Genomic DNA, 22,724 nt, shown 5'->3' on the forward strand with positions numbered 1-22,724 from the left:
GGTCGACAAGTTGAAAGTGATTAAACTGAAGTGCTAAACCTTTTTGGGGGGTTGTTTTGGGCTTTTCTGCCATTTTTTTGCTCCATGAAGACCAGAATAATGTAATTTTAACCTATTTTTCCAAAAAAACTTACTGTTCTCAGATTCATACTGGTCTGATTTTAAAGAATAGCTTCATGGTGTTCTATTCAATATCTTGTCTATAATTACCTTGATGCAGACATCACTCTTTCCTTGTATCTTTGGTCATCTATAAGCTGTAAATTATAGATGGGATTCTGCAAGGGCAAATTTTGATTGTTGGTGGGTTCTACAGAGGCAGGAGTGTCTGCTTGTGGTGTACAGGGAAAGGATCACATCATGGTTCCTAAATTTCTGTCACATACTGATTCCAATCAAACAAAAGTTAATTGCTTACTTTCTAGTATTTCATCTGTGGCATAAATTGTAATTATTTTTACTTTCGTGACAGATGTCAAAGACCTTCTCGCTTTCTTTTTTTTTAATAGCATGACTTTGAAAGTTTCTCGTATTAGAAGAACTTAAAATCCGTGCTTTTGGATTGTATATATGCATATTTCTGGCATTGTGTGAATGTTTTCTAGCAGCAAAGAGTTTGTTTTAAGATAGATTTTTATTGAAGAATATTCAGCTAATCGTCTGGCTTTCAAATTCATCATGTTAAACTACTAAAACAGAATTTAAGTATTTATGCTACTTGTTCAGTAAGTGGAAATAGTGGTCTTTCATAGCAGCTAGATATGTACTGAGATTGCCCTTATGAGAAACTGCTCCCTACTACAGTGGAATTCATAATAATAATAATAATGTGTGCATTGATGAAAATGTTAACTACTTCCACTGAAAGAATGAGCAAATGAAAGGAAGTACTTTTCGATGTACTTTTTCTTAAGAGCTTTTGAACTGATCAGTTAATGGCTTGCATTCTTGCTAATTTTTGTATCAGACTGTCCATTTGTTTTGTTCACTTTGGACTTTGACTGTTTACCCTATTAGAGAGTTAGGATTTTGAATGACTACGTGATTTTCCTATGAATAACGAATGAAGAATATTATATCTTAATATTAGGAATAGTTGCTTGTGTAAGTTGTTTTCCTGCTGGTTTGGGAGCACCACAGTTACCTGTTATATTAGAAGTTGTGTACAATTCTTATAAAGCCTCTTCTGCTTATATTTGCTTGAAATGTGTCTGTGAGTTTTTCCTAAGTGATGTCTTGCCTTCAGATTTTACTTAGGGAAGTTTAGTTAATAACTGACTGCTCTTAACTTTTCAAAGGTACTGCAACAGCCACCTGCAGGTACTTGGCTTTATACCGAAAAAGGAGAGGAAGAAAAAGAATGATCCCATAGAGGAGGTAAAGGTCAGGCATCAGATGGATGCTATGGCCTTCGGTCTGACAGTGCCCACCCTGGCCTTGAAGATGCCCAATGGACTGGATGGGATGTCCCTCTCCCCTCCAGGGGCAAGGCTTCCTCTCCACTACCTGGAGGCAGAATTAGAAGACCCCTTTGCTTTCAACGAGGAGGATGATGACCTAAAGAAAGGGGCAACGGTGAAGAAAAAGTTGCAGAGCAAGTTGGCTCACAACCGGCAGCGCCAGAGAGAGACAGAGATTTTAAAAGTTCGCCAAGAGCACTTTAGCCCCATTCCTGCACCTTTGCAGCAGCAGCCTCTGCAGCAGCAGCAGCAGCACTCCCATCCGCCACCTTCATCAGCTTCGTTAAAGCCGACAGGGCTACCGCAGGGCATAGTCTGCAAGTCACCTCAACCTCTGAACACCAGCCTACCAATGCAGGGAGTGGCACCCACCACACACACTATAGCACAAGCGCGGCAGTTGTCCAACAAGAGACCTCTGCCTCTCCTGCCACCCGCCAGGGCTCCTGGCACGGACCCGCCACGGACTGACCGGGTCCTCATGAAAGCCACAGCCTTCCCTCCGCACTCGTCCTGCATGAGCCGGCTCCAGAGACTGGTGAAACTGTGCACTCGAAAACAGCAGCTGGACACTGATCTGTTTCCTCACTTAGGTGAGTAGGTCACACATGCACTGCAGCCATGTATTTTAACCTGGAACCAAAAGACTGAATGGGAATGTCTTCCTAGCCCTGTCCTGAATTCCTGTGCGGTCCTTACAAAATAACCCTGAGCTAGGTAATCTCTTGGCATTTTGTTTAGCTCTGTTGTCTATGAAGGGAATGCCTGGACCCATCCCAAATGGTTTATGGCATTTTGGTTGTTTATTCTTCTTAACGTTCTGTTAACCATTTGAGAAACCAAACTGAGGTGTTGAAAACATTATTTGGGTTATAGAGACCTCACATAGAAGGTTTGCAACTTGAGTAGTAAATGTGACACTAGCAGTACCTACATGAGTGGACAATGTTAGATTGAAACATTAGGTGTGTGATAAGTGCACGTGACATAATGAATATAAGTGAAAGTTTGGCAATTTGACCCATCAATCTCTGCATATTTGAAATTCCAGTTGACTTAATTGGAAAATTGGAACACATGAGAATTTTTCTTGACTGGGCCCTATTTATGTCTATGGATGAACAGAAGGAAAAGACCACTTCAGGAGAGCAGCATTGTTACGGAAGATAGTTGGAAGGGTGAAGTCTTGTCTCCATACTGTGCAGAAATATTCTTCCCCTTACATATAATGATCAATAGCTGCTTATGAAAATATGAGCAAATATAGCCAAATTGGTGTTATGATAATAGTGCTCTGTAAGATTTGAAAAGGCAACTGACCTTATGGCTGATTTGTCTTGTTGTGAATATAGACCTAGGCACACCTATCTGTCCTTTTTTATCTTCCTCACCCTCCCAAGTCACTTTTCTGCTTAGTTTTAGATTGTACATTTCTAATAAGTAAAATACTGGCAGGGAAAAGGAAATGTGACTCTGTGTGATATAAGTAGGAACACCATTTATGATGTTTAAAACAAAAAAAGACTTCAGATAAACCTGGACATTTCCTACATAATGTCTTATTTAATTGCAAACATCTGTAATTTTTGCAATTTCAATTAACTTTTTCTTAATTTGCTGTGAAGATCTGCCCTTTGGCACTCATGGGATACTTTGACTATTTGTTCAGGAGATAATTAGCATCCAGTATCATGTCTCCAAAGAAAATTGTTCTTCAGAAAACAGCTTTGATGGTCCTGTATATAGTGCAGGTCTTTAGAGGAATGGCAGCTCTAGAGGCATTTCTGAGTGTCACAGTCCTCAGTAGCTTAGAAAGTGACCTATGTTTTGAAAGACTGTAGAAAGATCCCTTTCTGTGCTTAAGGTTCAACATTCTCAGCTGATGAAGAGAATAGGTGCTCCTTAAAAAGAGGTATAGTAAAACTAAAAAACAGTTGGACCTATGCATGTACAGCTAGGCCTATACATGTACAGCTAGGCAGGTGCATAACTATGTGGACGCATTTAGAACAGTTTATATTTGGCAAAGTAAAAGAATTTATATATTAATTACGTGAAAGTGGAAAATTTATTTGTTATTTATTCATTATAAGCCTTAATATTAAAGACTAGATATGCCAGATCAGAAAATTTCAGATTTTCTTTTCTATATTTGAGCAGCACTAGAGAATCTTTCAAAAGATTAAGCCAGTTTTATGTGTACCAACATCAGAGCCATGTAATTGGATATTAATGTAACTGCAGTCTTCAGTGTCAGTACAGTTGAATCTGGATTAGATTTTATTCTTTCCTTTTTGCAGTGCCCAGGAGAAGCAAAACAACTCAGTTTCTGATTTTGTTTTTAAACTTAGGGATTTAAACAATTTGTTATGTGGTTGTCAATTGTGGACATCTTTATGAAATGATTAAATTGTTTTTTCATTCCTTTATGGAAGAGACAACAGGAAAAAGAAACATTTAAGTTGAAACTATAATTCTGGTATTTTATCAAATGTCTTAAGGTATCTTAATTTAGTTCAATTATATGTCTTAAAAAATAAAAATAAAAAATAATTTTTTAGGATGCTGAAGTTCTTGAAAATTTGGGTTTCTGATATCTGTGGTTTATGTTAAAGTGCGGGTTCTATATCATGAAGAGTTACCTGATGATTGTGTTCCAAGCTTATGTGTGTGTGTGTCTCTAACTCTGAAGGGCTTGACCAAGTACTGATGATGATTATCCCAGATTTAAGGCATCTGACTTCAGAATCATCTCAGATATAGTTGTTTAGTTTAGTTTTAGCAAAAATGAAATGCTCCTTAACTCTGTCAATTTTCAAGGAGCACACAAGAAAATGAAAAAGCAAAAAATGCTAGCTTGTAAATGCAGGAATGGGATTTTATCCCATCTGCTGCAAGAAAGTGGCAAGAATTTCACTGGATGTGGGAGAGAGAATAGGAAAAACCCCAAAAGATGAAGCTCCAGATAAAATGTTCCACCTGAGAACTTACTGGCCGCTTTCTGGCCAAACTGAGGCTGCTGGAGCATGCTGTAAGTTGATCATAGTGCATCATCATTAAGTGAAAACATGCTGCTTGTTGAAAGTGCTGGAGTGTTTGTATCTCTCCCTTTAGCTCTTTCTTCCCACTAATATGTGCATTTGGCAGGCAATTACAGAGACTGAGCAGAGGAACACCCTGGGTAGCTGTGTATCTATCTCTGTCCCTGCTGCTGTGTCTTACAGTTTTCATATTCTTCCATGTTTTGGCACAGAAAAGGGGTCAGAATATAAACAGAAATGAAATTGGCCTATTTAGATCATATAGTATTAAAATTTACCAAGTAGTCAGTTCTTCATGACAGGGACTTCTCTCTTACCTTGTATTTGACTATGAAAACTAGTATTTCTCTGTGGGTAAGATAGTTGGTGATTTTTCTTGCACTGTTTATGGGTAAAGAAGCCAATAAGGATTTTAAAAGGAAAATTCAGTTATGATAAAAATCAGTGCATGCTATTTGCACACTGTAATGGAGCTGTTACTGTAGCTTTTCCTGCATAATTGAGAATACTGCATAATTTAATCAAACTTAATTATGCTTGCAAGTATTCTATACATTCATCTTTTGTGCCAAAGATTGCTCAGGGGCTTATATGAGGTGGTTGCCTTTTTCATCCAGTTTCCATGTTTTCAATTCCCTTAGGGCTGGATTGGTCTGAAGACAGTGGAGAAGAGTTGGAGGATTCAGAGCAAACCTCCCCTTACCAGGTTGCGTGGTCTATCCGAGAAAGCCTCGGCTATGAGAGACCTGAGTGAGTATGATTCTTTAGTATTCATGCTGGCCTTGATGGAATAAATCATGTAAATGTGAGCTTCACTTCAAGTGGAGTCAGTGGAACCTAAGCACTTGTTCAAGTGTTTTGCTGAAACAAAGGATTGTTTGAACTCATTTGTTTGTAAGAGCTATGGAACAGCTTGTCGCCTTCTGTCCCAGTTTCCAGCTAACTTAGAGACCTTTGTGCAGTCTGCTATCAGAAGGATGCATCAGGAAAGGATTTAAGCTTGTTTGCCTGAATTTAATTGAGTTTAGTAGGATTTATTCATGAACTTGTGTGCTTTGATGATTGGAGGTGCTAAATTAGAATCAAATGGGGTTGCTATTGGTTTCTTGTCTTTCCTACTGGTTGTTAATAACTTTGTCAGTAAACTTGCTACATTTTACTCATTAATTCTTGTAATAATTATGCAGGCTATTGTTTTAATGGGGATTTTAAAAGGCCATGGTATTTCTTTTCATAATTAAGTTTTGAATAAACCTCTGTCAGTACTTGTGAGCATTGGAAGGAAGCATGGGACTTGTGAGCATGGGATCAAAAGGATAAACAGAACAGGAATTAACTGCTGGTTCTGAAAGGCTTATGATGTTCTCTATATACTGCTGAGTCACAAATCTAAACTTACAGCAGGATATGATAATATAGGTCTACTAATGTAAATTTGAAGGTAGACAGTTACAACAAAGCATCCCAGATGTAATATTGTAATACTGTTGTATGTCATTAACAAAGAAATTCAATGTGCAACTGGACTTTTTGGTTCTACAACTTTCCCCTATTTTTTTAGTTTTTAGCTATCACACTTAGAATAATGATGTTAATGAAACCTTATTTTGTTGTTACATTCTGAAAATTCTGAAACTTACTAGAATTTCCTGCCATCTCTGAAGATTGTTCTCAAGGTGAACCACAAAGCTGTATCTCTCTCATCAGGACACACACCAGGATGCTCAATATTAAGAGCCTTCAGTGAATCAAAGCTATTAAGGAGAGTGTAGACTTCACTTTTTTAAAATAAAAGAGTCTTTTATTATGAACGACCGCCATTTTTTAGGGCATCAGCAGTTTTAGAGTGACCTTTCACAAACATTACTTCTAACTTAAAAGGCAACTTTTAAATAAAATGTTCTGGGAAATCGTGGACAGACTTTCAGACTTCTAAATCATACATAATTTTTCACAGCAGATATATCTATTAAATAACTTCCCTTACACTCTTCTCTGACATTTGATTTGATTCTTCCATAGATCCCTGTTTTTTTGTGAACTTATAAAGGTCATCTCTGTGTGTTTTGTCTTCTATTTGTCTTAACTTCCTTTGGATTCTTCCTACTCTTTTCACATACTGAGAGAAAATAATACCTTGTCTTGACATTTTCTTTTCCATTCTAGCATTCTGTGCACCTCAGTTAAATGCTGTCTTAACTATCCATCATGGATAAATTTTTGAATGCATCTGGGTGCTTTTGTACTTCCATCAGCCTGCTCAGTGTTAGCTCTTCAAAACCTTACTAATTTTGACCATGGATAAACAGTCACTTGATGTCAACCTTCTAAAACTTGACTTCCTATTCTGCAAACTTCTGTAGTGGCTTTTATTACCTGAAATATTTCACTTTGACACTTCTGCAGTGTGGTCTGCAGGCTGCTGAAGAGGAATTAGTTCAGGCTGTTTCTGGGGAGATTTGATTTGTCAAAATGACTCTGTTTTGCTGATCTGGTGGTACAGACTGGTGCCTCCTAAAGTCAGCCAGTGACTTGTTACAGCTCTGAATTCTGGGGACTTACTTTACCAGAAAACTAATGGAGATTATTACCCAAAACTTTTTGTTTTTGAAATCTAAACTAAAAACCTAAACTTAGGAGATTTACTTGCTGGTTTTCATAGTAAAATTAAAGCTCTTTTTTTCTGTTTGTTTGTGTCTGAGCTTATGGTCCCCACCAGCTGACTGCATTCTGTCTTTTTCCTATTTGACTGGATGGAAGACAGCAAGAGGAATGGTTTTCAGAGTAGACTATTGAAAGAAAGTGAACAGTTAATTTCTGCTTCACTGTGCAGCTGCTTCTCAGCATTTCTGCTTGTGTGATTGTGGGAGAAACCTCTGTTGAACTTCTTGTATGACATCTTAAACTCCCAAAAATTCACCTGATTTGTTTTAAATTAATGTCTTAACAGTGTCCTGGTTTTGGCTGGGATAGTGTTCATTTTCTCCTTAGCAGCTGGCACAGCGCTGTGTGTTGGGTTGGGTAGGAGAAGAGCGCTGAAACGCTCTGATGGTTTGGCTGGTGCTAAGTAGAGTTAGCCCTAAGTCAAGGACACTTCAGTTCCCTGTGCTCTGCCAGAGAGGGGCTGCAGCAGAAGCCATGAGGGAGCACAGCTGGGACAGCTGACCCCAGCTGGCCACGAGGATACTCCACAGCCTGGAACATCATGGCCAGGACATAAACTGGGGGGAGCCAATTGCTGCTTGAGGAAGGCGCGAGTATCAGTCAGTGGGTTGGTGAGCTACTCTGTAGGGCATCACTTTTCTTGGGGTTTATCATTCTTTTTTATTCTTTTTTCATTACAATAAATAGTAGTAGTGTATTTTACTTTGTTTTCATTAGTAAGCTATTATTAGCTCAACCCACAAGGTGGTTTTTTTCTGATTCCCCTCCCCATCCCACTGGTGGGAGCAGGGAGAGTGAGCATGCAGGGAGAGGGAGCATGCAGCACTGTGGTACTGAGTTCCTGGATGAGGTTAAACCATGACAACAATACTACATTTTTTGGTTCACTTGCCTTCTGGCCTTTTAATCTGTAAAATTCATACTGTTGCAATCATCTGTGGAAACGCAGGCCAAATGTTTGCTTTTATTATTCTGTGCTTTAATTTTGAAAAATTGTGTTCCTGTGGTCCCAGGAGTTCAGGACACAGTGCTTCGAGGCAGGCACAAATGTTTGAGTTCCAATAGCACAGGAGCTGGCAGTGGGCACAGTACAGGCTGGCTGCTGGCAGAGAAGGTTGCTGGGTGGGAGGAATCCCTTGTGGGAGCAGCAATTTGGAGAGCAAGCAGGGGCTGTTCCCTGCTGCAGATTCCTGAAGCTTCCCCCTAGATTATTTGATTACTGAGTCTGGTATCTTAGAAAGTGCTGGAAAACAAATAACTTTATAACAAAATATTTTTTCGCTTCATACTCTGAAATATAGATAAAGCAAACGTTTCAAGTAGCAAGTTTGAAAAAGGAGTGTCCCTCCTCATACCACCTCCCTCAAAGGATTAAATATCAACACTGTGTTGTCAAAAGTTGGATTTAATAACTCCCAATAAGTAGAATAACTAAAAGAAAGAAGGGAAGATTCTTCAAAACACTCTGTAAGGAGGGATTTGAAGTGTAGTTGCTGGGTTGTCTCAGAGTAGAGAGCATGTTCTCCTCATTCCCTGGTGGTGCCTGGCTGCTCACCCTTTTGCTCTTCTTTCTGCTGCTTTGTGCTGTCTTTGTTTTCTTCAGGAACACTCAGCAGTAATCCCCCTGATGTTTCCACATGACAGTCTGAAAGGGAAGGGTTGGGAGAAAGCATTTTGGATTATCAAATGGCTTGTGTGCACTTTCAGAATTCTTTGTAAAAATGAAATGCCACACGTTAAGTTGAACTTCAGAAGTTTTATATCCAGCTTAGGAGAATAAACTAAATAGAATTTGGCAAACTTGTTTATGAAAGAACAACAATAAAAGTATCTTTCATTTTCATGCCTACTGAAGAAAAAAGGTTTTATTTTGATATTTTTAGGTTTCTTTGAACATATAAATGTTTTGGCTAATCTTACTGGCCTGGGAACAAAGTTCTGAACAGGCTTTTAGAAATTGGCTTTTAGAAATTTTGGCTCAAAATAAGCCCTTGCCCGCTGCAGGCGTGATTTCTTTCTATACCTTTGATATATGTATTTGTCTGTTTTTTAAAAAGATCTCATAAACTGAAGGTCAAAAATATTTTAGCATACAATGGCTCTTTCAATGTGAGAGAAGTAAAAAGTCTCAAATATAGAGAAATGTGCATTAAAAAACACTCTTTCCACATGAAAGAAACTTCTTTCCCCTAAGGAATACTTCTGGTATTCATAAAGTTAATTTTTAACCATATTTAAAATTAAATCAGTAACTTTGTTTAAAAGTCTTGGCCCAGAGCAGTAATGAAATATCTAAGATATTAAACTTACCAATAAATATATATGCTATCTATGTTTTCCTCTTTTAGTAATACATTGGAAAAGGAAAATCTATATTAAATAGCCCACAGTCAATTTTTTCTAAACAGGTAGTTTTCCCCAGGAAGCACTCTTTCCTAAGAGATCTTAAAAGTGTATTTTCTTTTAATTTTCAATGTAAAAATATTCTAAACATTGCATATGTTAAATATTTTTAACATAGATTGTATTTGCCACTAAGCATGTAGTTGCAGAAGTTAATTACTTGTAATTTATGCTTCTAGAAAATAAGCTGTAAATTGTTTTAATAGACAAAATACATATGGTTGACTTTACATGAAACTTCACAAAAACATGCATTTGTGTCAAAGGCAATGTTTGCTGCTGCAGAGTTCTTGTGGAAAGCCTTAGTGGAGATGGCTGCAGTCTCTTCCATTTGGCCTGTGTGTAAAAAGAGTCAGACTTTGCAGAAAAGAAAGTAGGTCTTCACCATACTGCCTTTCAGGGACAGACCTGCTGTCTGCATTTCTGGATCTTACTTTATTTAGTAAATAGCATGGCTGGTATTTCACATCTCTTGTGTCTCAGTGGTGGCCTCCTTTTTTGTGTGCAGGTTTGGGTGTCAGCTCATGCAGTCCCACGGGCTCTGAACACTGCCAGCTTTTGATTTGCTTCATTTGCTTGGATTTCTCTTCTCTCCCCTGCCCTTTTTTGTGTTACAGATAGGAAAGTTGGCAAAAAGTTTCTCTGTTCTATAGGAAAAAAATTAGAGGAAAGACTCATGAGTTTTTTTACTCCTGTAAAAATTAGAGAAAAAACAGAGTCTGCTTAGATTTAGCACATGCATTTTGTTGCTCCATGAAAAAAAAACCTTATTCTGCAAACTAGTGCTTGTTGTGGAGAACTTCTGGGTAGCTTCATGGACCTTGTTTTAACAAGTTCCAGTGATGATTTTCTGTTTAATTTAACTGACTTTTACTTCATTTAACTGAATGTGTTGACATGGTTTGATGGTCTTGTTTATATGTGCCTGGACATTCAGAGAGCCAAGACAAATGGAGAAGGGCTTTCTTAAGCCAACAGAGAGTTGGATTAGTCCTTCTTCTGATCATTGCTTGGCCGTGGTTTGATCTTTCCCTCAGTATCTTTGAGTTAAATATGAATTTCTTCTCTATTATTGTACTGTAACTCAACTGCAACTCTGCAGCAAGGGGAAATCAGTATCAGCTGTTAGCTGTTAATAGTGTGTATTTTGGTTTAAAAAGGAATATGCCACCTGGAAAAGTAAAAGGAATTGGAAGAAGTCAGAAGCTTAGGTACCTGTTAGAATTTGACCATCTTCTCCAGCATGATTGTTCCTCAATAAATTTCCACTACACAATTCCCCACCCTTGTCTTCTCCATTAATTGCACTTTGATTTAAGATTGGTCTCATTTGCTGTGACATCAACAGTAAATAAAGGTTAACAGTATAGATTTCTTTTTGAACAGCAGGCTCTAGACATTTAAATGTGTCAGACTTGATGATAAATTGATGTAATCTCTAATAATGACGTACTAAGAAGGGCAAATACCTTTAGAATTTAGAAGGGATCCTGCTCTTGCTATTTCTCAAGTAACACTGCCTGATTCAGCATTTGGATGTTTGTGTGGCTAGAAGAGGGATGCCAATTTAACAATTCCATTAGAATGACAAATTAGCTTAGCAGGGAAAAAAACGTAGTATCTTAAAGTATATTTGTTTTTATTTTCCCTTCTTCAGGTCCGATGATGACAATGCAGATGACAGGAGTTCCAGGGTGACCAGACTTTGCACTTACTTTCAGCAGAAATACAAGCACCTGTGCCGCCTGGAGCGGGCAGAGTCGCGGCAGAAGAAATGCCGGCACACGCTGCGGAAGGCGCTGCTGCAGGCGGCCAGCCGGGAGCCCGAGCGCGCAGGGCAGCTCCTGCACGAGCTCCGGAGGGCAGCGTGTGCTTGCACCAGGTTAGACCTGCCCTGCTGCTGCACGGGCCTGGGGCTGGCCAGGGGGACACGGGCTGAGCATCCTGCAGCTGAAGGGATGAGCTCTGAAACGGGAGTCACACACGAGGCAGGAGAACATGACACATAAGTGCCTGTCAGTGGAGAAAAAGAAACATGGAGTACAGTTTTCCATGAAGACAGGCCTTCTCCAGATTTATGTTGTAGAATGTGGATGGTTTGTTCAGCAGTTTCTGTGCCCAAATATCTGGTCCTTTACTGTGCCAGTAGAAGGTGTGCAGTCTGGTCTGTAGTTCACTGTTCCAATTCAGATTTTGTTTTTCAGACAGCTTTTTTGAAAAGTCTGTACCTCCTCTTAATTATCTTCCCAGCAAACCAAATTTAAGCTCATGCTTTTTGTTAGATTTAACTCAATCTAACATTAAATAAAACTTGGCGACAAAATACATAACTTCTAACAACTTTGAAGGTTATCTTCTGTGGGAATTCTTTCTAGATAATGTCAACATCCCTCTAGCTCTCAGCATATGGAGAGTTGGTTGATTCATATTCATGGAGGAACAGACTAAGTCTGAACCCTGGTGTTACATTTGGGGTATCAGAAGCATCCTTTTGCTGTTGGGGTTTTGCTTTACAGGATGTGTGACTGTGGGGTGCAGTGTATAGTATGAGATGCAGATTGGAGCTAGGTACTGTGAGCATATTGTGTTTAATGGGATGCTTTTGTTCCTGGTTCAGTGGGATGTAGTTCATGACAATTGAAGTGTTCGTTGTTGGGGAGGTGGACTGATTCTGAAGAACTGCTCTGAGGTGTAATGTAGAAGTCTCCATAACTGGCTTACAAAGTTGTGTATAAATTTCTCCAAACTTAAACACTACGGCAAAAGTTCACCTAAACTCACAAGCTCTTGCTGGTTTTTTTTCCCTATTATTTTTCCCTTTTATTAAGCAAAAAAGGTTTACATTGTTTTGGGTAGACCAGCAAAGCCAGGTATGCCTGTCATCACTGCTCTGGTCAATTTAAGTAACCACAGAGTCTTTTCAGATAGAAAATTTTTCACAGGAGTAATACTGCTAACTAAAACTTTGCTCAGTCAAAGTACAGTTGATGACAGAAATGGCTGAAGGAAAACAGTCAGGCTACAGACAACTTTTTGTCAACCTAGAAAACAACGTGTCCAGAGGTGCAAGTGAGCCCTGGAATCGGCAGCTTTATCTCCATGAAGGTGACGCGTGCCTGGAGAGCAGGCTCACCCGAGCGAGCTGTGTAACGCTTCAGTGCCCGTCCTCACCGCTGCCTGGCGCCTGCTTGCAGCTCAGGCTCAGAGCACACAGGCTGTGCTGGGGGAGCCCCGGGCACCTGCTGGTGGATTGGGCTGTAGCACGTTGATGAAGGAGAGCTTTTATCCATGTTGAGCACGCTCAGGCTCTGCCACTCCAGAGCTCAGTCTAAGTTTGTCTGAGCACATGCTTGCATGTAAGCTCTGGGGTTGCTCGGCATGTTTGGATTTATGAACAGGCTTGAAAGTGCACTTGACTCCCATCTAGGCATACCCAGTACATTGAATTCTAAAGACTGACCTCATTTTGAGGGTTACCTGTGTTGACACTCACCTATTGCTGCCCTTTCTGTTGCAAGGTGTTGTAATATTTACATGGTAGTAGCACATAGCACCTCTCATTACAATTAAGGCCCTGTGAAATAAGAAATAATCCTGTTACTACAGTCACACCTTCACCTGTCATTGACATCTATTGTGTGTCCCTGTGTAGAGCTTGTTAGTAGTGTGCACCCATCAGGATCATGACACACACATGTGTGCTACAATTTTTCATCCTACTGTGCTACATTGAGTATAATAACTATGTTAAGTAACCACAAGACTGGGGTTTTGTCTGTAAACTCTTTTATGCTTTCTTTTCAGCACAAGCCAAGCAAGGCAGAGAGATGCAGAACCAACAACCTGCAGTGGGACTTCGAAGGGAGAGCAGTGCACTAACAAGGCCCTTCCATTCACCAGGCACTGTTTTCAGCGTATCCTCTTAACTCTGTTTGGGAGTGGCATTCAGGCATGGAGGCTGTTCTGTTTTAGGAGGTTTTTTCTTTGTTTGTTAGATTTTTGCATGATAACTAAGTTTTCACAAAGAAATGCCTATTTGTTAGTATGTCATCATACTAACAAAAGCAACTCCTTTGCTTTTCATTCGGCTGTGTGATTCAGGTGTGTAGACACTGAGGATAAGTAGTCTCTACTGGTATTTGTAATAGGAACATCATTTTACTTTGTGAGCTGTATTTAGTGTGGGCAAGAAACCTTTGCAAAATGATCATCCCTCAGAATGACTTGGTACAAACAATGGGACTTTCAGCCTCCTGGCTTTCATACAGGTCTTGGTAGGTTCCAATAGACCATCTTCCTGTGCCAGTTTCATGGAAAAAGGATTTTATACATAGTATAAAAACAGGGCTTACACTGACTAGAAAGATAGAAATCATACTTTGCTTTGTTTAAAGAAGCAGAATAGAAGGAGTCACAGAACCTCTTAGTCCAGATGAGGAAGGGTTCCCTGTGCTTGGAATTTCAAACAAAACCTAGAAAGAATGTTGGAAGTCAATGGCTGAAAATCTCAGAAAGAAGAGAGCACAATAGGTGTGAGTTTTGGTTCTGAAGACTATAAAAAGGCAGACTTATGACCTGTAATACTTAAAATTACTGCAGACTTTGGTTTGGTTTTTTTTTTTTTTGTTTTTGGCTGAAGAATTGTTGGTGCTTTTGTTGGGGTGACTCCTATTGTTGGAACTTTTGATTTTGGTATTAAAAGTGACTAGTGCTGATGCACCCAGCTACTGTCAGACTGCAGCACCTTTCCAATCTTTTTGTTTTGCAGATGCCTTGTTTTTATTGTTTGATTTTTTGCAGGCTGCTTAAAAGCAGTTTGCAGAGCAGTTCAAAACCTCTATGAGAGAGTACCATGGCATACAGCTGTATTTGGGATTTGCCTCATGGCTCTGATGGGATTTTTTTGTTTGGGTAATTTTTAATTTTAAGTGGTCTCTCTTGTTGCTGTGTGTAGAGCAGGGTAGTCAAGACTAGTGATTTTGCATGTATGCCCATTTTTTCTCTCTTCATTTTCTTCTCTGAAATGAACAGATTCTTGGTTCTGACTCATCCATCCAAGTCTGCTATCTGGATTGTTCTGCAAGCTTTTAATTTTCTTTGTCCTTTTTTTTTGTTTTAACATTTTATAAACATACACAGTGATGTTGAGGTCTGAGAACTGTTCAAGATGGAAGGAGTACTTCTAGTGCTGTTTGAAAAAAGACACAATGAAATATCTGTTTGATTTGCTGTAAGTCTGGAAACATTTTTACTCCTGCTACGGATTTTCTGAAGGAAATCTCAGCAAGCTTACGTTTGGATTTACTTGACCTTTCTGTCTGCTTGCACATCTTTTTTTTCAGAGGAGCAGGAAGGATCTTGAAACTTCTTTGTCTGTGCTCTAAAGATAAATGCCAAGAATGTACCTTAAAAGATTGAATTAAGAAATACTCTTTCTTTAATGTTTCAGTATGGATTGTCATTAGTCTGTAAGGAAATAGTCCTGTTGACTACACTGTTCCAACTGCTACTATTGATCTATTGATTAAGGCTCCAGGAAAAGGCTTCTTTTTGCTAAGAACTCATTAGTGAAATAGCTGCTTTTATAAAACTATCAGTATATAATAAAATCATTAGAGATTCTGCATGAATGCAGTTTTTTCACTTTAAAAGTTGGGTTTGAGCCTTACCTAGCTTTGAACTTGAATAGCAAATTTAAGGCACTCATTAAAAATAGTATCATTGGACAGATAGAGTTGAAGGCTCTGATCTTTATCAGATTGATAAATCAAAGGGCGTTCCTCCACCACTGCCTTGTGTTATTCCTGATGCACAAATGCACAGATATCTTATTGAACCGTTCTCAGCAGCTCTTCTCGAGTTGCACAGCCAAGTTTGCAGATGGTCAGCAGTGCTCTGTGCCAGTTTTTGACATTACACATCAAACACCTCTGTGCGAAGAACATGCCAAAAAAATGGTAAGTACAAAGCCATCATTGTATTTATTTGTGTATTGGCGTGATCAGGAGTTTTAACCCCAGTGTTCCTATGAAGTCTTCCTTGACCACTAGCAAGTTTATGAACTTAAGAGATTGTTTGCTATTATTTTTCTTAAAAGGGTAAAACTTGACAAACATTCCCAGTTAGTATAAAGTATGTTGTGACAATCTTTTATGTAGTTTTGAGGATATAATGAAGTATACATGGGAATATTCTTCACTGGAGAAAATACGATTGCTGTCTTAAATTGAGAAATAGAAGATCATTGTGAGAGATCCTGTGGTCATTTTATTTGGGGTCACTCCTGGTCCTTGGATCTGAATGTAATATAAGTGTGATATTAAGAACACTGCATCTTAAACAGTCTCAGTACACGGGGCCCAAAGTAATGTACAGAGCAATTGCAAGGATGGAAATAATGGGGTTGCTACTTTATTAACCTTTTAGTAACTATTAGAATTTATCTCGAACTTCCTTCAGGGATCCATGGATCCCAGAGTAAAAGCAGTGGCCTACCTCAGGCTGAGAGAATGCAGAAATGAAGTTGATGTCCTCTGCTCTCCTTTTTATGACACCAATCTTCCAGAACAAAACTTTTAGGATAATTCACAAACCCACTTCTGTCCTGCCCCTCCTTCAAGGCTTCTTGTCCTACCTTCAATTAGGTGTAAAACTTCTTTTTTTCTTTTGTTTAGTTGGGTTATTAAAAGTTTTTTGTTACTGTTTTTGCCCAGCTTCTCCAATAATTGTGAATTAGAGAGTTTTTGGATTAAAATGTGAGGGTTTGTGCTACACAGATCTGCATGGGGTTTCCCCCTTTCAAGGCAATCTTCAGTATGTCGCTCAAGGTTTACCTCTGTAACAAATATAACCCTCTGCCGTACCCAGTATGATGAAGACTGATGATGGTTTGATTTATTTTTTAATGTGTCAGTGATTGCTGTTCAGAAGCAATGAGGCCATAATTGTTTACCCACATCCTTATTCTAGTCCAGCAGTGTTAATTTTGTCTCCTCAGTGCTGTCCCTCTGTTATGTCAGCAGGCACTTGAGGATTGAGGCTTCAGCTGCTGCACATTATCCACATTAACACCACCTCACAACAGTGTTTTGTCTTTAATACTTACAGGAGTGCTGCTAAATGTTATGGTTGTGCACTTTTTAGTTAGGGTTTGCTATGATAATTTTTAAAGTGACACTGCACAATCTCCAGTTCACAATATCTCAAAATTTGGTCTATGTTATTTTTGCCATTGGGGTCACTGAGGAAGGAAACAGCTCAATTTTTGAAACTGTGTCTGGGTGTAAGGTAACAGTTCCTCTTGCATTACATTCCACATGTCTGTGGAATGACCAGGGTGAAAAAAGCTAGGAAAGTAATACTTGTTCTTAATATGCTCCCATTGGTATTGTTTTGCTCCCAAAGGATAATTTCTTGAGAGGGGACAGCTCCCGTAAAGTTCAGCACCAGCAGCAGAGGAAACCCAGGAAAAAAACGAAGCCACCTGCACTTACCAAAAAACACAAGAAGAAGAGAAGGCGAGGCCCACGCCGGCCCCAGAAACCCATTCCTCCTGCGGTGCCCCAAGGGAACCTCACCATGCCTGCCACTGTCTCACTGCCAGTAGAGATACCCCACATACGGTCAGTGCTGCTCCTGCCCACTTTCCCACTGCTGGCCTGAGCACTGCCAGTGAGCTTTGTACAAAGCTGCCAAGCAGCATCTGGAGCAGGCCTAAAAATTGCATCTCCATGTGGCTGTTGAAAAAAACCTTTAAGTGGTGGGTCATTTTGGCTTTGAGCAATGATTGGGTTTGATGGGTAAAATATTTTGCTCCTGATGTTGCCTCTTATGTAGTTAATGAGTAGCCTAAGTGTAAGCTTCCTAAAGACACTACCTAAAAGCATTTTTTTTACCTAGATAATGGAGGAAAGACTGTGTGGGGAAGCATCCATTGTAGATGGATGTGCACTGATGGGTTGTCCTTTGGAGCAAGCAGAGTTGAACACCAGGGACTAATGTTCCTTTCTGTTCAGGAGCCCCTCCACTCCAGAGCTCAGTGCTGATGAGCTGCCTGATGATATCGCCAATGAAATCACAGACATTCCACATGACTTGGAATTGAATCAGGAGGACTTCTCTGATGTCCTGCCACGGCTGCCTGATGACTTGCAAGATTTTGATTTCTTTGAAGGTACCATTTTATTTTATGCTAGCTTGAACACAGTCAGTGAACTGAAGAATTGAGTGTTTCTAAACTGCATTTTGAGGAGTTGCTTGCTTTCCTACAGAGGTAATAAATTCTAGAGAAGGAAGTGTGTGTTTGCTCTATTGTTTGGGAGCTCTGAAGTAAAGCAGACTTTAAGAAGGCTGTGTGCATAGTTCTCTGCTTGCTCATGTAATTACTGCTCTGAGAACCATAATTGGTTTAGTATTTTAATAATTCATTTTACATTTTTACTGCCTGTCAGTGTTACAGTTTAATCAAGAGTGTTCTCAGTAATGGCATCTTTCTGCCATCGAGTGGGGCTGGAATCACAGTCAATGCTGGCCTTTGATAAAAAGAGAGTGAGAATAAAATCTTTAAATACATTTTTGAAACTAGCTTTTGATCAGAAATGTTCTTGAATTTCTGCATTCTAAAGCTCAGTACCTATAACTTATAACAAAGAAATTAGAACAGCCTGGAGTTGGGTACGTGATTTCTTTGGTCATTTTCTGATACAATGTGACATCAGACTGTGTTTGAATTGAAATTAACCTGAATTATACTGTCTCTGTAAATTTTAGGCCCAGGCTGTAATGTGGTAAGTAGAAAGAGGACCATGTGTTATTGCAGCATTGAAGATCTTATTTAAGCATTTTTACTTTTAAGTCTAGGAAGTTTAAGAGGCATCTCCTACTATAGTATGTGGAAGAGATCAGGCAGAGGGGGATTTCAATTGAAGAGGAAGGTGTAATTTCATGGTTTTCTTACCTTGCTTGTCTAGTGAACACTGATGAATGACACTTTCTGTGTACTGCAAGCCATGCTGGAAGGTTATCATACAGTGCAGCTCTGTATTGAACTGTCTGTACATCTTCATCCTTTGAGTGCCAGGGCCAGGCTCACCTGAGAGCAGTGCACTAACTGGTGGTGTCCCTGTTTCTGCAGGTAAAAATGGAGATCTTCTTCCAACCACAGAAGAAGCTGAAGAACTGGAACGGGCCCTGCAGGCTGTAACTTCTCTAGAGTGCCTGAGTACCATTGGAGTACTTACACAGACAGATGGTGTGCCAGTTCAGGAGCTGTCAGATAGAGCGATAGGGGTGTTCTCTACAGGTGCTGGAGCTCCAGGAATGCAGTCCTTGAGTCGAGAGGTTAACACGGATCTGGGGGAGCTGTTGAATGGGCGTATAGTACACGATAATTTCTCCGCTCTGGAGCTGGATGAGAACTTGCTCCGTTCTGCTACCTTGTCCAACCCACCTACGCCCCTGGCAGGGCAGATCCAGGGGCAGTTCTCAGCCCCAGCCAACGTTGGCCTTACTTCTGCCACTCTGATAAGCCAGAGTGGCCTTGGGGAGAGAGCCTTCCCGGGACAGTTTCATGGACTTCATGATGGCAGCCATGCCTCCCAGAGGCCCCACCCTGCCCAGCTGCTGAGCAAGGCAGATGACCTGATCACCTCACGACAGCAATACAGCAGTGACCATTCACACTCCTCACCCCATGGAAGCCATTATGATAGTGAGCATGTGCCGTCTCCCTACAGTGACCATATCACATCCCCTCACACCACATCCTTTTCTGGTGATAACTTGGCAGCTACCTTCTCAGCAGAGATGCCCATGATGGCACAGCACTTGCTCCCAACGCAGCTGGATGTGCCACTTAGCGGGGTGGTCAACCCCAGAACTCACTGGGGAAATCTTCCTGTCAATCTTGGGGACCCCTCTCCGTTTAGCAACCTTCTTGGTGCAGATGGACACCTCCTGTCCACCTCCCTGTCCACACCACCTACCACCTCGCACTCAGAGACCACACAGCCTGCCTTCGCCACAGTGACCCCCAACAGCTCCAGTGTGCTTCCGGGGTTACCGCAGACCAGTTTCAGTGGCATGGGTCCTGCCTCCGCTGAACTCATGGGCTCCACCTCCCCCAAACAACAGCTCCCTCAGTTCAGCGCAGCCTTTGGGCACCAGCTGAGCTCCCACAGTGGCATTCCCAAGGACCTGCAGCCCAGCCACAGCTCCATAGCTCCTCCCACGGGCTTCGCAGTGACCGGTGCCACCGCTACCAGTACCAATAACGCATCCGCGCCCTTCACCACCCCCAACTGAGCTTGTCTGCCTGGCTCCCTGCAGGTAGATGGGGGACCTGTGTTTTCTATCTTTCCTTTCTTCCTTTCTCTTTATTTTGTCTGTCTTCTCTTCCCTTTTTTTTAAGAGGGGGTTGAGAAGAAAACCCCTGCTTCAGTACTGACCAGGGTTAGCCCTCTGTGAACCTTGCTGTAGCATTCACATGTGCTCGTCAGGCACCGGTGCTCATTTATTGCAGGCAGGTTCACTGTTCCCCAATAATTCCTTAAGGATACAGCACAGTTACTGGATGTAAATGATCTTAGCAGTAAGACCTAGAAATGGGAAGATACCTCAGATCACTGATGCATGTTACTGTTCCCTAGGGTTCGGATCAGTGCTTGCCATCCCATTAGCATCTGGTAGAAGGTTTTCCAGTGGGCAGAAATCTCTTGATTTTTTTTTTTTATTTACTCTTTTTCCAAAGGTAGCATTTGGCATAGAAAACTTGGCTGCACACATTGATTTGAGAGTGGTGCACTGAAGTCAAGATCACAATTCAAGGATGAGTTTGGCAGTTTCTTGAAATAGTCTCTTGACCTCCTCCGTGTGTGTGTGTGTTTGGGGTGCAGGGAGCAGCGATTCCTTTTCTTCTTTTGGTGAAGAAGTAGTTGTCCCCTTCCAGAACTGGTCACTGTTCTTACTGCATGCTGATTTTTGTTGTTTTTTGGGTTTTTTTTAATCACGATTTGTAATTCATTAAGTAACAAAGAGATCAGTTGACTGGTTGCCCATAAATTTGAAGGCTGTTACGAAGTTAGCCCAGGAAAACAAAAAGAAACAGAAGGATTGAAACATAGATCATGGATTAGAGAAGATTCCTGTGAGAAATTTCCTTCCTTGCTGAATTACTGTGGCCTTGTAGCATTGATGATTTGCCTTTTCAAGTGTGTCTTTGTCTAGAACTCTTCGCCTGACAGGCTGACAGGAATTTCCCAGCTGAAACAGGAAGAATTAGGTTGGTTTTCTGCCCATCCACACAAGTCTAGGTCAGACCCATTGTAACTTTCAAATGGATGCATTTCTCACAATATGTCTGACTAGTGAGACTTTCTTGGACAGTTTTTAATCCCCTGAGAGCCATATAGTTTTTCCAACATTTGTAGGGTTTGATGCTCTGTTTGGGAAGCTGAATGTAAGGAACTAGCAGGTACCTATCACCAGTCATGGCAAACCAAAAGAGAAATCACTAATGCAAAATAGGTAACAATTTCTTCTGTCTGCAGGATGGTTTTGTTTGTGCTGATCACCTGCTAATGACACTATTCACTCTTTGGTAGTAATTGCAATTCCTAAAGAAAGGAATCAGCTAGGTTTTTGATTTCTTAAAATAGTTATTACTTTTTAATTTTGTTCTTTAAACCAAGAGGTAATAGCAGCAGAAATTCTGAGGTGTTTACTTGTATCTCCTTATCAAGAAGGAATTTGCTTATGACTCTCTAGGGCTCAAACTTGCTATTGTACATGACTGTGACTGTAAAAGTAACTCCTGTTTAATACAAGTCTCTACTCTCCTTGGTTTGTTTCAGAGATGCAGATGAGAGACAGTAGAAAATTCTACATTTCAGTCTTGTACTGTAGACGATGGATTTTATTCTACCTGTGTGAATTACAGTCTATTTCAGGAAATTAAGAGAACCAAGCACATGTAATAGGAAGGCTTAATAAATTTTCTGAGGAAAGGATCACTGAATGAAGTTTAGTTGCTATAGAAATTCATTTCGTTAGCAGTCAGGCACACACCAAAATATCTGACCCAAACCTCTCCTTCCATCTTCCTAAGGAACAGAGTTTAAATGGGATAGGTCTTGTGTCTTCTTATTATTGTAGCAATCATATTATCCCTCTTTTCTTGAAGGATCTGTCCTCTTTAAATATAAAAGAGTATGGATGATGCATATGTCTTTTTCTGAAATTGCAGTTGTATATGGGTGGAAGAAACAAAAATTATTTTCATGCTTCTGTTGTTATGAAGTCATTATTTCATACTTGGTAAAATAGATCTTAATAATATAAGCCGGATATTTTAAGTGGTGATTTAAATATGTTTGTAACACTTCAATGTTTTTAAAGTACATAAAAAATTTAATTGAAGCCTATGAAATCCTGCTTGTGATTGTCCTGCTGATTGAGGAATGCCCAGTGATAATTGTGAATGAGGCAAATCTGACAAGGCTTTTATTTATCTTTATATTATGTTACCCGTACTTTGTTGAGGAGACAACTGTTTGATTTGCAGATGATTTTTGTTGTGTTCATCTACCTTCTTCAATGTGCTGCGATGTCTGACTGAAAAAAAGTGGAGAACTAGTATACCAAATGGTTAATTCCTTAATCTGCTTGTGAATTCATGTAGTTTTAGAGGGTGTTAATTTCTATGTATCGGTTTCAGGACTTTGGTCCTGAAATGGTTCTTGTGCCCATCAAACTTCTAATGAAGCTGCAGCTAGTGCAGAGTATATTTGCCCCACACCATATTTCTCTTTCTTAGCAAATGCTGGGAGGGAAGAGAGGATAATAGGAGCTGAGAACCGAGTTCTGCTTGGTTGTGTTGGTGTAAATTACAGAGGAGCTTTCCAGTCTGAGGTCACAGTGAGTTTGTACTGGTCTAACTCAGAACAGAACCCAGCTCCTAATCTGTGCATTGATTTAGACAGGGAATTTCAGAAGCTATCAGAGCAATGGAGGCCCATTATTACCATTTGAAATCAATGGCCTTTATGTGCCTGAGTTTCTTTAAAGTAGCTTGGGACATCAAGTCTCTTCCCCACTTAGATTTCAATCTTTGTGTATCTCTTGACGACTCTTCTCTGAAAACTGACTGCGTTACATTTTT

The 22,724-nt window shown here is 40.1% G+C and overlaps 1 protein-coding gene across 4 annotated transcripts in view; it reads left to right on the top strand.

Annotated features, from left to right (window-relative positions):
• The window catches only part of INO80D (INO80 complex subunit D), a 45,999-nt gene that overhangs the window by 14,169 nt on the left and 9,106 nt on the right, over positions 1–22,724 (top strand). For all 4 annotated transcript variants that reach the window (XM_054277624.1, XM_054277627.1, XM_054277626.1 and 1 more), the window contains 8 exons: positions 1,299–2,053; positions 5,143–5,251; positions 11,226–11,450; positions 13,373–13,482; positions 15,392–15,525; positions 16,973–17,190; positions 17,584–17,741; positions 18,702–19,894. In XM_054277624.1, coding sequence (XP_054133599.1) covers positions 1,299–2,053; positions 5,143–5,251; positions 11,226–11,450; positions 13,373–13,482; positions 15,392–15,525; positions 16,973–17,190; positions 17,584–17,741; positions 18,702–19,870 — 2,878 coding nt within the window. In that variant the 3' untranslated portion in view covers positions 19,871–19,894. The remainder of the gene's footprint in view (positions 1–1,298; positions 2,054–5,142; positions 5,252–11,225; positions 11,451–13,372; positions 13,483–15,391; positions 15,526–16,972; positions 17,191–17,583; positions 17,742–18,701; positions 19,895–22,724) is intronic.

Source organism: Melozone crissalis, unplaced genomic scaffold (genome assembly GCF_028551555.1).
Source record: "Melozone crissalis strain CALT ecotype California unplaced genomic scaffold, PUWL_Pcris_2 ptg000023l_1, whole genome shotgun sequence".
NCBI classification, from domain to species: Eukaryota; Metazoa; Chordata; class Aves; order Passeriformes; family Passerellidae; genus Melozone; species Melozone crissalis.